At 31.6% G+C, this 13580-nt stretch overlaps 1 protein-coding gene across 1 annotated transcript; it reads right to left on the bottom strand.

Moving 5' to 3' along the window:
* Positions 1-4531: 4531 nt before the first annotated feature.
* LOC112790089 (uncharacterized) lies at positions 4532-13046 on the bottom strand. The gene is made up of 14 exons (XM_025832321.3): positions 12478-13046; positions 12086-12180; positions 11094-11297; positions 10648-10745; positions 10334-10527; positions 10010-10188; positions 9115-9459; positions 8959-9023; positions 7896-7944; positions 7634-7790; positions 6717-6801; positions 6561-6630; positions 5686-5826; positions 4532-5361 (listed from the first exon to the last, which is right to left on the bottom strand). The coding sequence occupies exons 1-14, from the start codon at positions 12572-12574 to the stop codon at positions 5056-5058; spliced, it is 2085 nt and encodes a 694-aa protein (XP_025688106.1). The 5' UTR covers positions 12575-13046; the 3' UTR covers positions 4532-5055.
* Positions 13047-13580: the final 534 nt, after the last annotated feature.

The raw sequence follows: 13580 nt of genomic DNA, 5'->3' as shown, positions 1-13580 counted from the left end.
ATTCAGTACCTAGTGGGAGTCTAATATTATATTGATCCTCTAAAATAATTATAGAACATGAAGATGTTGATTGTGATGAAGAAAGCATTCTGAAAAGAGGAATCGAAATTCTAAAGGTGAAGTCGCCGGTGGGACAGAAATCCCATGCAGAAACAGATCAAAAGGCAAGTATATATGAAGAACGTGAATTCTCCTTCTTTTGTATAATACAGTTATGTTTTGTGGGGCCTTCAGACAATGAACCGTTGGGAGTGTCTCTCTTCATCAAATGAAAGTCGTTGAACGCATTTATTCATGCCAACGCGTTTCTTCGTTATTTCTTAACAACATCATCCAATTTAAACCATGCTCATCATTCACATTCCAATCTTATTCAAAATTCCACTAATTCACTTTGACTAACTAATATTTTACAAGCCAATGAGTAATAGCTCAAATGGCATACTCAATTAAGAGGTTACGGATTCAAGAAAAAAAAAACTAATATTTTACAAAAGTTACAGAAATTTTTTGATACAAACACTCAAATTAGTATCTTAGGAATTTTAAATCAGTATAACTAAGTATTTTTTAAAAATGGTTCATTATTCAATCTTTAAAAGAGAACAAAATTAAAAAATAAGTAATTTTTTATAAAAAATAAATATTTAAATTAATTAAATAATATTATTTAAATCAAGAGACTGCTGAAAATTTAAAAGGCAAGTAATATTTTTTTATTTAAAATTAAATATTTTAATTTTTAATCAATTTTTATTCTTTATAAATTTTTAAGAATTACTTCTATTAAATAAATAGGTTCCTTCATCATTTTAAAAAAGACTAATTTTTTTATAGTGATATTTTTTAAAATAATTTTCTTAAAGAAATTTATTTGTCAAATGTGATGAATATTAAAAATTTTATTGACAAGGTCTATTTACCTGATGAGAATTATTTTTCAGAATTTATGAATAAAAATTTGTTAGGAATCAAAGTGTTCTATTTAGAATTTTTTTTAGGCTGATTTAAATATTTAATCTAGTTTTTATTTACAAAATTCAAATATGAGACTTTTAATTAAGAAATCAAAATAAATATCATATTAACTAATTATTCAATGTTTTTCCACTAAGTCAACTAAGTTCAATTGAGTTCCTATATAAACCCTACTATGTCTTCTCACAATGCTCACCAATTTTCTTCTTGTTTTACTAATGGCTTCTACTTCTAGGGTTCTTCTTCTTGTGCTTCTTGGTGCCCTTGTTTGCACCATTGGTGCAACAAGGGAGCTTGGGAACGAGAAGAATTCGTTTGGTGATGAGAAGAACTTCGTCTTCCATCGTCCAGGGTTTGGTGGTGGTCTTGGAGGAGGAGGTGGAGGTGGTTTTGGAGCCGGTGGAGGAGGAGGTTTAGGCGGTGGCGCAGGAGGTGGCTTTGGAGGGGGTGCAGGTGCTGGTGGTGGAGCTGGAGCTGGAGGAGGCCTTGGTGGCGGCGGTGGTGGAGGGTTCGGTGGTGGTGGTGGAGGAGGTGTTGGCGGCGGTTCAGGGTTTGGAGGAGGAGCCGGGTTCGGTGCAGGTGGTGGAGTTGGTGGTGGAGTTGGAGGAGGTGGTGGTGGAGGATTTGGAGGAGGTGGCGGGGGTGGCCTCGGTGGCGGAGCCGGAGCTGGTGGAGGGTTTGGTGGTGGAGCTGGTGGTGGTGCTGGTGGTGGATTTCCATGAAAACTTTTGAGTCCATGCATGTTTCCATTCAAAGAATGAAAGATGAAACATTTAATTATGTAAACCATACATTATTTTTATAAGCTTTGAGTCAATAACATGTAACATCATCGTACCCATGCATCATGTTCACAACTTTGTTAGCTTTCAAGCATTCTTTTTCCAAATCTGTTTTCTTTAATTTGTAAGTCCAAAGTACTTGTCAAAGTGAAATAAAATATTCTTGCAACAAATGAGTCCCTTCTTCACAATAAAATATGTTATTAACACGGTCGTAATAATGTTAGTGAAACAAAAAAAAATAGTGTTAGAACTTATCTTATTTAATATTTATTAATTATTACAGTAATTAATAAATACTAATTAATATTTTGGTTAAATTTTTTGGTATCAAACATTTTCCTCTTAATAAATTCTAACCAATATTTGGTCGCATTAGACTTTCAATACTTTATTGTATTTGGAATTTTTTTTTAATTTGTGTACAAAAATATTAATGCCCGCTAATTAATGGGAAAAAATAATTAAATCCATTAGCCTTCTTCTAACACTACTGTATTGTTATTATTATGTAAATAATGGTTTTGCTTTTTTTTTTTTCCTCGCAATAATAAATATAGATATAAGTTTCTTTTGTCTTGTGTGTGTCTCATCTCTCATGTATTAATAACAAGTTAAACTAACAAAATTATAAAGTAAGAGAGGAAATCAAATATGTAATGTGAATTCCATATCTTTATTAGTTTAACTTGAAGCTGTTAGAAGTAAACTTTAGGTTATTGGATTTCTTAATTTGAAATGTGAGGTGACTAGGTGAGTGAAGTTAGAGGAAAACAACGTACTATGATTGTGTTATCTCTTAGTTCTCCAAAATCACAGGTGTTAATATCTTAGTTTGTTACTTAATTAGTAAAGTAAATAATTTGAAATGCTGTGTAAATTTTTATGAAATATTTTACAATGACAAATTGAAAAAAGGACTAATAGTAAAATAAAATTATAAATATATGAATCTCATATATAACATTGCATGCTCTCTATTTATTAATTATGAGTTATTTATTATACCTAAGACATCTAAATAAAATTATACTGTAATGTTAAAGAAACAATATTTAAAATTATTTTACATAACATTACATCTATAATTTCATACATATAATATTTATAATTTTATGTTTATTATATCTAAAATTGCTGATTCTAACGACAATTAATAAATATTAAATAAGATAATTTTAAACTGTTTAAGTTGATTTTTTTATTGTTTTTCAAATGTTATTGACATTTTTAAATAATGTTGCCAAAATTCTATAGTCAACGTTGCACCATAATAATAATTACCATAGACTCTATTGTATATCTACTGATAAATTCTTTGCTAAAAGATATTAGCCTTTTAGCTAGAATTTTTTTATAATAAATTTACGTAGATGTGTTTTGAACTAAAATAGTTACAATATATAAACCTATGATTTTAGTGTCGGAAAAGTATAAACACTAGAATTTTAACCATATTTTGTACCGTGAAATCTACAAACAAAATCTCTATGCAAAGTAGATTAAAAATATTGTTATAAATATTTTGGCATCAAAAGACCGGTTCAATTTTCTTTGCTCATATAATATCGTATGATTGTTAGTTAGAACGATGTTCTGGTGTTAAGTGACATTTGTTTTTTCTTTTTTCTTTTTCCTAATATGGAATGAACGTATATATTAAGTACGATATATAATAATCAAATAGCATAGGAAAAAATAATGTTATCATTCAATTTTGTCCAAAAAAAAATGTCAATTTTATAAAGTCTCTTGGTTTCCAATATTCACGCACTTCATGTGAATTTCATATGAGTCTTTCTTACTATACGTATATTTTTGGCTGACATAATACACTGTGATTGAGTAGTTTAATTTGAGAAATAATATCTTTAACTATGCAACAATAGGTTTCTTTTAGAATATTATTTTTAAATATATAAAATATCGAACAGAAAAATTATAGAGCAATCCAAAGAGAAATTAATGAAGATCCTTGAATTTAAATTAATTACTAATTAATTTCTAACAATTTTTAAGTATCCTAACCTAATTTCTTATCATTCTCAAATAGGAACGTATTCTTTGTGCATTTTAATCATACTATTTTGTAATAGTTTGATCTAGGAATTTGATGGATTTAATTAATCATAGAAGGCAGTTCTTATTTAATCTTCCACAAATCAAGCAAAAGACGAAGATTGATGGCCGGCGATGGCTTGTGATGGTGGAGCGTGGTGCTATGGCGGTGACTGGTCTCCAGCGGTGGTGAAATCCTCCAAGAGCTCTCGTTCTTTGACTCTAGATGGTTATGATCTTTGATGGAGGTTGGCGGTTGTGACGATGGAGACGACATTCAGTTCTTACAGAGGAACTGAAGCTCAGGACAGAGGTCCAAAAGATGATATTTTTTTTTTGTTTTTTTTTTTGGGTGCACAGATGAGATATGTTAATTCTTGCTATGCATGATGAGATGAGATATGTTACAGACTTATAGGTGCTTTAGAGAAATTTAAGAAGGAAAAAAAAATATTTCACAACAATGACCAAGAGAATATGATTTCTATTTTCCAGCAGTTTAAATGTTCAATTTTCCCAAAAGAGAAAGAGTTCACATAATATTTTGGAAAGGTCAAAATTTAATTTTACAAAAATATAATTTTAAGTGTGTACATCCAAACATAGTTAAAATATACATCATCGAAATCCTTTATATTTCTGTAGAAGAAAATCACAATATATAGTATTTGGTTAGTAGTCCAAAACAAGGAAGGGAAGAGAATCTTGAAAAATTTTACCAAAAGGATAATCTTGTCATTCTATAATAACATTACGGAAATTCAAAAGTGATGACAATTATGGGAGAAAGAAGAACCATGTACACTAATCTCTTTCTTTTTCCTTTTTGGACCAATCATATCCTTATACAACCCATTACCACCGCACAAATATAAACAAACCCAATTTGGGTATGCCAGAAGACATTAAAGGTACATAGGTTTGCATTTTTATTTTCTAATTTTATTTTTAGTATTTTCTGTTTTCAGAAATTGTAAAGAAAATATATAAAAAAAAAAAACAGAAAATAGAGTTCTATTTTTTCACTATTTTTTATTTTCCTTTCACAAAATTCAGAAAACAAAAAATACTAAAAAAAAAAAAAAAATGCAAACCAAACATACCTTAAAATTTTCTATTCACTAAATATATGCAAGAGAACAAAGAAGAATTTACAGTTAACTGACTAGGAGGGAGGGGAAGAAAAAACTAAAAGGAAGTGATTTGCTGATCCTAAACCTGGTGAACTGAACTTTGACTAAACCAATGTCCAATCACTTTCCAGAGAGGAAGATTTCTGGGAAGGTGATAGGCTTGCTGGTTTTGGGGGCTTCTTTGAAAATAAAGATGACTTGCTGTCGAAGAAATTCGAAAAAGCTTGTCGAATCGGCTTTTCATCAGTGTTTACCTGATCTTTTGGTTTATCTTTCCCACCAAAGATATGGCTAAGCTTCTTAAACCGGCTCTTAAGTTCACCAGTGCTCAGAACTGAATCATCTGTCTGTTTTGTCATCTTTAGTGCTTCCTCTGGATTCACTAACATCATCTCCACTGTTTCATAGACCTACATAAAGATGTAATCATTAAAATCATCAGTACCGGATATCATAGAGAAAAGATTTTTCATTGCCATGTTCACACAGATGTAAACAGTAAACTATACACTTATATCATGCAATAAACCTTAAACCTAAAACCTAAGCTAAACAAGTTCTAAAGTGATCATTTTCAGCTCATGACTACCCTTTTAAAAAGAAGTTTTGGGGTTCACTCTGCTGATTACATTTTGCACATTTCATAAAGGCAAGAATATTTAATAGAAAACTCAAGAAATTTTAGATGGATCGAACGTTGCAAATTAGTCACTTTATGCACTTCTAGTACCCACCTGAACAAGTTCATCAAGTTTCTCACTCCATCTGTTGCTTTGACAAGTGCTAACCACATAATCCTTGCAGTCATTGAACATCTTTGAAAAGTCACTGTTATCAGTCAGCATAGTTTCTGCTATTGCAAGCCCTAAACCAAACTGTATAATTAAAAACAAAGGCTATAATTAGAAAGGCATGAACATGGTACAAAGGTTGATCTACAGAATTTTTAACTACCAGCTATTATTGCAACTATCTGAAAAATTGCCGGATAAACTTTTCCCGAAACAATTATACATAATGGCCAAACCATACCTAGAGATATTTTCACAATTAATCTTTTCACTTATATAATAATTATCCTATATTATAAAATTTAAAATAATACAAGTTAAGAAGAATGATAATATACTTTTTAAAAAACGGTTTACTCTTAATTTCAGAACTTGAATGACCAAAATTATCCAAATCTGTTTGGTAACATTTTTTCGTTGAATTTTAATCAGCAAAAATGTTTATATTGAATGTCTGATTCACTTTTCCTTGATTAAAGAAAATATAACTCATTCGCAATAGCAAGGATACCTCCATGTGGGAAAAGATTAAAGAAAATACTTCCTTTCTTACCATTATAACTTTCAAATATTTTCCCCAAGTAACTGATACTAATTATAGCTATGGGTATAAACAAAATAAATAAAAATAAAACAATCACAGGTCTGAATAAATTTCAAAACATATAACAGCAAGTTATGTCCAAATATGAGACTGAGCACACCTGTAGTTCTATGAAAAGATTGATTATAGGAATGATGAAAGATAATAATTTTGTTACAACTTTTACATAACAAAAGGAACTTATCTGAAATGAGAAAAGAGAGAAAGAACTTACTAATGAAACAAACAGTTGTCCAAAAAGCTCAAAAGGCGGCATGTCCTCATATATATCGAGTATGCCCTCCCTAAAAATGGATGTAAAATACCATTCAAGTGAGATGGCTATAAGGAGAAAATTTAAGTTCACAGGAAAGTATTCCTTCAGACTTACACTGCCAAATCCTCATCAAAGAGAGGTGCCTGTTTAATGGCTGGTACTGGCTTAGATGTTTCCCACAATTCACGCCACAAATTTCCTGCCATCAACATTCAATGAAATTCAGAAGAAACAAGCAAATATGATCGGAAAATAGTGCATCAACATTCCTGACCAAAACTGTCACAACCCATATAAATCTTTTAAATAATGGTGAAAAATAGTAAACAACAAAAACATGGAAATAATAAACAATAAAGCAATTTAAACATTTTTCGGGCAAATACTATTGAAAATCTTCTAAAAGTTAGACATGGTGTTGGGAATATCGAAACTTTGATGACAAACAACGCAAACCAGATAAAATAAGAAAGAATGAATAGCCCTAGAGTTGTTTGATAAGAAGCGGGAATTGTGAACCAGGAAACTGTTGTCCACTGAGGCAGGGATCGGAGTATGTATAAACTCAATACCCAAGCACATTTCAGTTGTGTTTGGAAATCCTCAGTTCCATCTTGCAAGAAGTTATAATAATATGGTTCGTTTTATAGCATTCCTTCTAAAAGAGACATGATATATTTTTCTATGTTGTCTTTCACCAAGGTTTAGCAACACAAATGGGCATTTTATTACCACAATTGAATCAAATACTTTCTACATCATATAAAGTGTGGATTCCATGCATGTTTGTTACACACCCCAGCAAAAGACAACCTCTACGGCAATCAAAGATAATAAACACATAACTTTTTGGTAATATTTATAAGCAATAGTTAAAGTTTGCACACAAATGATGAAAGACATGCACTGAATTTTATTTTATTTTATTTTTTAATTTGGTGGCTTTAAGAAAAACGTTTTATCATGTGCTGATGGTCTGTTAAGATAGAAATCAAGCATAATAACAATGATGTGAAGGAAAGTCAGTTCACCTTCTTTCTGCATTCGCCGACTTAGCTGTCCTCTAGAAGACAACGACTCGCAGCCCTCAAAAAAATCACTATCCTCGACACTTGCCTCACTTTCTGTCCAATCAGGTGGAGAGTGCCATCTTACAAAATCTTCCAGAATACAACCAGGATTTGCAGCCTAAAGCATGAGAACAAACACAATTAACTCGAATACAGCATTAATTCCAAATAGTTAGCAGCATGAATACTAGTAAGAAAAGTGATCTTTGAGGGAGAGCCTGACCTTGAAAGCTTGCATATCAGAGAGAAGTTGAGAGCAACCAGCACCAACACTGACCATAAAAGGTAAGAAATTTATCAAGAAATGTGACTTGATATTAATTATAGTTCATTACATCATAGATGCAAATATGCAGCAAATTGAAGATATGGATACTACAAATGGAATGCTATTTTCAGTATATTTATACAACTACTTTCTAAACTAGTAAGAACTTACTGCTAAGAAAATGGTTTCCTAATTCATGCCCTAATGGATTTTCCATTCATATCATTGACTTTTAAAACATTCCAAACCAAAGCATGAAGTCATGGCTCAAACATGTATTTATCACCACTCAGTTAACTTTGCCAATGAGCAGAAGCGGAATTTAACAGAAAGGATCCTGTAGGACCTACAAGATCCACACTTAAGCATAGATTCAATTCATGTTGAGCCATGTCTTATTTTAATTACACATTGTCGGGGAATCATGACATGATGAAAACAACGCTGAAAAACTATTCTTACAAGTCATATGGCTCAAAATAAGAAATTTTTTAGGAAACAAAAAGAAAGTACAAAAGAGGATAAGACAATGTCAATCCCAATCAACTGCTGCCTCCAATACAGATAGAAATTTTACCAAATAGACGGTGACTAATTTCTAGGCTTTGCTTCAAGGAGTACATATTAAAATATAGGTAAACAAGTTATAAAAATATTGCAAAGGCATTAATAAACATGCCTGAAAAGTGAAAAGCATTTAAAAAGCCCCTGAAGTAAGATGGACTTGATATTTTAGTTAGAACTTCAAAAACCTTTGACTTGGTGACAAAAATATGCTTACAAGAAACACAGATAAGTGAGGAAAATGGCAAAGAAATTGAGAATTTAAAAGTGATTATAAAAAATCCTAAAAATACCCTAAATATCCTCTTAATACTAAATGAAGTAAAAAGTAAATGCAATCAGTCTTAGTATCTTAAGAAGGCAACCAATTCTTTCTTCATTCAGTAATTATAGGGATGTTTAGGAAGATAAATCATTTTCGTTTAAAATAACTGCATGCAGTTACTGTACAGACCTCCCTGTCCGCAGCACAAACTCCTCAGTTTCTTTGATCAGATCTTCTGTAAGCAAGGGTCCTTCCTGCAAGAAATGGACAGAAACATCAAGCACTGGAGCATGTCTAAACAGCAATTTACAAGTGGGGCAGGAAAAAAAGGAAGATATATCAAACCTGGGTGATAGGAGAGTACACAGGCTCGCCAGTTTCTAGCATTGTCAGATCTCCAGATGGGCAATGAGCACCAAGTCGAAGAACAAGCTCCCCAGTACTTAATTTAGCATATAATAAAGGCTTTGTGGGAGCTCTGTCGGTATATTTGTCAGATCTTCCAATATTTGAATTGGCCTCTTTCATCATAGACTCCAGGGATTCGGTGGCAATAATATGGCGCATTTTCCGAGAGATGCAACAATTGATTACTTGAAATTGCTGATATAGAAGACATGAGTTTAAATCTGGAATGTCATCTAGAGGAACTCCGGGTAAATATTTTTCTTCAGACCAATGTTTCTTCAGCTGCATAATGAAAGAATAATAAACTTCTTTATCAGCTGGTAATAAAGAAAATAGAAGAGTAGCATTTATGTTTACCATTTCAGTTCAAGTTAAAATGTTAAAACAGGAGTTTGTACAGGATTTCTTTCTTTCTTTTTCATGGACAAGTACAGTAAAATTTAAGAGGTTTAAAAATATCCTAGTTTCCAATATATAGCATGCATGCAATTTGCAGTAAACAAGGAAAAGAACATACCACGGATCCCACCCAAACAGGGAACAAAACAAACAAACATTTGAAAATAGTTTTTAAAAGTGGAAAGGGAAAAAAAATAGAAAGAAAGATCTAAACACTATAGCTTCTTTCTCAACATGGCATTACATCATTATATATTCAGTTACCTGTTCATAATAATATCATCTTGGAAGAAAACGAAAAACTGATTATAATTCATTCCATCATTGTTTTAAAACACCATCAAACTAGAAATAATTGAGTTAAACATACTTCTGGGCAAGTTATAAATGATTACATGACCATTAGAACTACAAATAATTGAGTTAAACATACTTCAGCAACAACTCTGCACCAAAAAAGAGCCATTTTTCGGAGGGTCTTAAAGTTTCCAATAACTTCTGCCAACTTAACAACTAGGCTTTCAGGAGGAGCACCATGAATATCTCTTAGTAAAGATGTTATAGCAGTTTCCTCGGGATTCATGTTGATTTTCCTGCTAAGGAGCCCTCCCTCTGCATATATCTTACAGATATTACAATCGAAGTGATTCAAGTGGAAGATAATCAAGATTGACGCAGTGAAGTACTTAAAATGTTTTACAGACACAAAAAGGTTGATGCAGTTTTATTATCAGCAAGCCACCTAAAATTTATATACCTGGATCAAACAGAGACTTAATCAAATGCACAACTTTCTCATCGCTGCTAAACTCAGAGGTAAGTTTGTCTTCCTTTTCACGCATCACTAAAGCCTTAACAGCAGAGAAACTTAAGCCTGCCTTCTCTCTGCCAGGTGAAGAACTTGTTGATGAAGCTAGAAAATCTTTCATTGAGTTCGTTTTCCTTCCGGCCCTAGTAAAAAGGCCAAAAAAATTTAAAAGGCTAATAGATAACAACATCTTGTTATCCACTTTGAAAGAGTTTAAAATTATCAATTCATGAATTGGCAAGAAAAAAGCGAGGATGACTTACTCAACTGCTATAGCCAATTGCTTCAGGACAGATGATGGAGGAATGGGTTCCTTTGCTGTAACAGTTAAGCCTTCAACTGTTGGAATTGCTTCAGAAGCCTAAATTAAAGGTTTCAATCATGCATCACTAAAGTAACCCATTTACATAATCATATCAGAAATTTAAAAAAAAAAATCTATATTTTGTTCATTCTCAACAAGCATGAATCATCAACGCATCACAAGCATACCACATATGCCATTGAAAAAAAATCGGAATATTATTCTGATCTAATGAGTCATGGACAGCGACACAGTTTATCAGGCACTACTGTTCATAGGCAGCATAAGTTATCAAATTTTCCTAATATGCTAGGGCAATTGCCAGGTTTAGAAATTTGAAATTTCAGGCACTTCTGAAAGTACCAGAAGATCAAAACCCTGAATGAAATGCCCAGATCTTCTTACCTTGGCTTCCTGATATTGTTTCATATTTAGGATGTACAGATTTTCATCATAAAATGGAACACAAGCCATGTTTGTATCTCCTACTTTGTCTGTATCTTCGACTTCTTTCCTCGCCTTTCGAAGGTTGTTAATTTTATCTTGCCAATCCTGCTTTATCCCTATATGTGGAGGTCTCCACTTTATATTCTTCAATTCGCTGCGAAGCTGCCCATTACATTACATAAGTCAATTATGTAACTACAAACTACCACTCATTACAAGAAAAATGTCACCTAAGAAGTATGTATACTGTTTAGACATCATACACACAAATAAGTAAACTGTACTTTCACTTTTCCATGTTAGAATATTGAAATCAAGTGAATCAAAAGATTACGAAAATCTCTGTTGCAACTAATATCAGACAAAACTGGGAAGTGAAAAATTTTCATGTTTAGTGTACAAAGAAGCTAAAGATGGTGAGCAAATAAATAAACAGGACACAATTAGTTTTACCAAAATGATTAGCTTCAACATATTTAAAGCTCAAAACAAAAAAGAATAAAATTTCAGGGCAAAATCAAAATCAAAACAATAAACTACTTCATCTGTGTTTGGATGAACTCATTTCTCGCACTTAAGGGCAAGTTCACAACCAAGAGCTACCTCTAAAATAAGTCAATCCAAACCCTAAACCCTCATTCTCAACTTCCATTCCCTTGATTGAGCTTCAATGAAAAACAAAATAATAAATAAAAACTCAAAGAATAAAAACAAACCCAGAATTGAATCTGTTCGTACCACATTTCATCCCCAATATGCAAGAATTTAAAATTTAAATTTTCAGGCACTCAAACTAAATTCAGCTTCTTTTTGTATTTCCCTCCAACAGAATCACCCAAATTTCATAAAATAACAATTAAACTCTCCATCAAAGTTCAAAGCTTCAAATTTATTTTCTTAAAAAATTGCAGAATAAATGAATAATTAAGCTCATTTCAGAACCATTTTACCTTGGAATCGTTCTCGTTATGAACAGATTCTTGTCCCTCCTGCTGCTGCTGCTGCAGCCTCCTCAAATCGTTCCCCGATTGTTTATCAGCAGAATCTTCACCGACCAGAAAGTGGAGTCAATGCTCATTCCCAAAATCAACGTAATATAAATAAAAAAAGAAAAAAACAAAAATCCAAAACAAAAAACCGAATTTCCAACAAAAGGAAAAGAAGAAGGAAAACAAAAAAACAAAAAGGATAAGACAAATCTGTTTTCGCGCAATGAGCCATGTACGAAGGTGAAAACGGGTAACAAAAATCAAAACGACGAACAAAAAAAGCATTCACAATAAAAGAAAAAGGGAAAGAGTAGAGGGGCAAAAACGGCATTCCAAGTAAGTAAAAGTTGTACCTCGATCGGATTTGAAATCCATGATAACACGCTCCGCTTTTGCAGCCGCAGAGTGAAACGCGGTTCTCGCTTTCGACACCAACGAATGAGATTCCATTTTGTTATTTATTTTTAATTAATTAATTATTAGTAGTAGTACCTAAATCTCCTCTCTCTCTCTCTCTCTCTCTCTCTATCCTCGGAGAATCGCTAACAGAAAAAACAGAAACAGAAAACAAGAAAAAGAAGCATAGAATTTAGTTAGATAGATTGGTAGAAAGTGAGAGAGAGTGTGTGTGATTTTGTAGTGATGAGCAAAATGGAATGAGTCTATGGAGACTGGGTATGAGGAAGAAGGTGGAAGAGGTTAGTGATGGTGGTGGTGGATGGTGGTGATGCTGAAGAAGACCAAGTAGATGATACTCATGATGCTTCTTCCTCTATGGAGTAGTACCAACTAATTTGAATTATATATTATTATTATTATTATTATTATTATTATTATTATTATTATTAGTATTATTATTTCAGCACTTCAGAGTTCACAGTTTACATACAGTCATACACACGCACGCGGAAAGAGAGGTCTGAATTTCAGCGCGGTGATTATTGTAAGGAAAAAAACAACAAGTTTACCATTTTTGTGTTGTCTTAATCCGTTTCTGAATTTTAATTTAAGTTTTCTTAGATTAACAAAGACTTTTGTAAATAATATAAATAATAAGTTCTAGAATTAATTTAATAAAATAAAAAATATTTTATTATAAATTATTTTTTAAATTTTAATATTAAAATAATTATTTATATACTTAAGAATTGAACATCTAGTTATTGTTAATTGTATATGAGTAAATTAAATCAAAATAAATAACTATCTAATTAAAAATAATAAACATAATCATCTGCATATCTATTGCATTGAATATTAGACGTATTCATTGTTCACGTTGTTTAATATTTTCATTGTCTATTTATATTTTTTTAAATTTTGGCCAGGGAAATAAAAAATGAAAAATATTATTTATTCTTTAAAATATTATTTTTTAAATAGGTATTTATTAAAATTTAGTTTAATTTTTATATTTTTTATACTATTAAATTCTTGTTAATTATTTTATTTTAGA

The sequence above is a fragment of the Arachis hypogaea genome, chromosome 1 (genome assembly GCF_003086295.3).
Source record: "Arachis hypogaea cultivar Tifrunner chromosome 1, arahy.Tifrunner.gnm2.J5K5, whole genome shotgun sequence".
In the NCBI taxonomy this organism is placed as follows: Eukaryota; Viridiplantae; Streptophyta; class Magnoliopsida; order Fabales; family Fabaceae; genus Arachis; species Arachis hypogaea.
Note: the sequence above shows the minus strand (reverse complement) of the source record. Positions and strands in the feature narration are given on the sequence as shown.

Coding starts and splice junctions, on each gene's coding strand:
- LOC112790089 (XM_025832321.3), bottom strand. CDS start 12,574: ATGGAATCTCATTCGTTGGTGTCGAAAGCGAGAACCGCGTTTCACTCT. Junction 10,746..11,093: donor AACAATATCAGGAAGCCAAG/GTAAGAAGATCT, acceptor CCTTTAATTTAG/GCTTCTGAAGCAATTCCAAC. Junction 5,362..5,685: donor AACTTGATGAACTTGTTCAG/GTGGGTACTAGA, acceptor ATCTTTATGTAG/GTCTATGAAACAGTGGAGAT.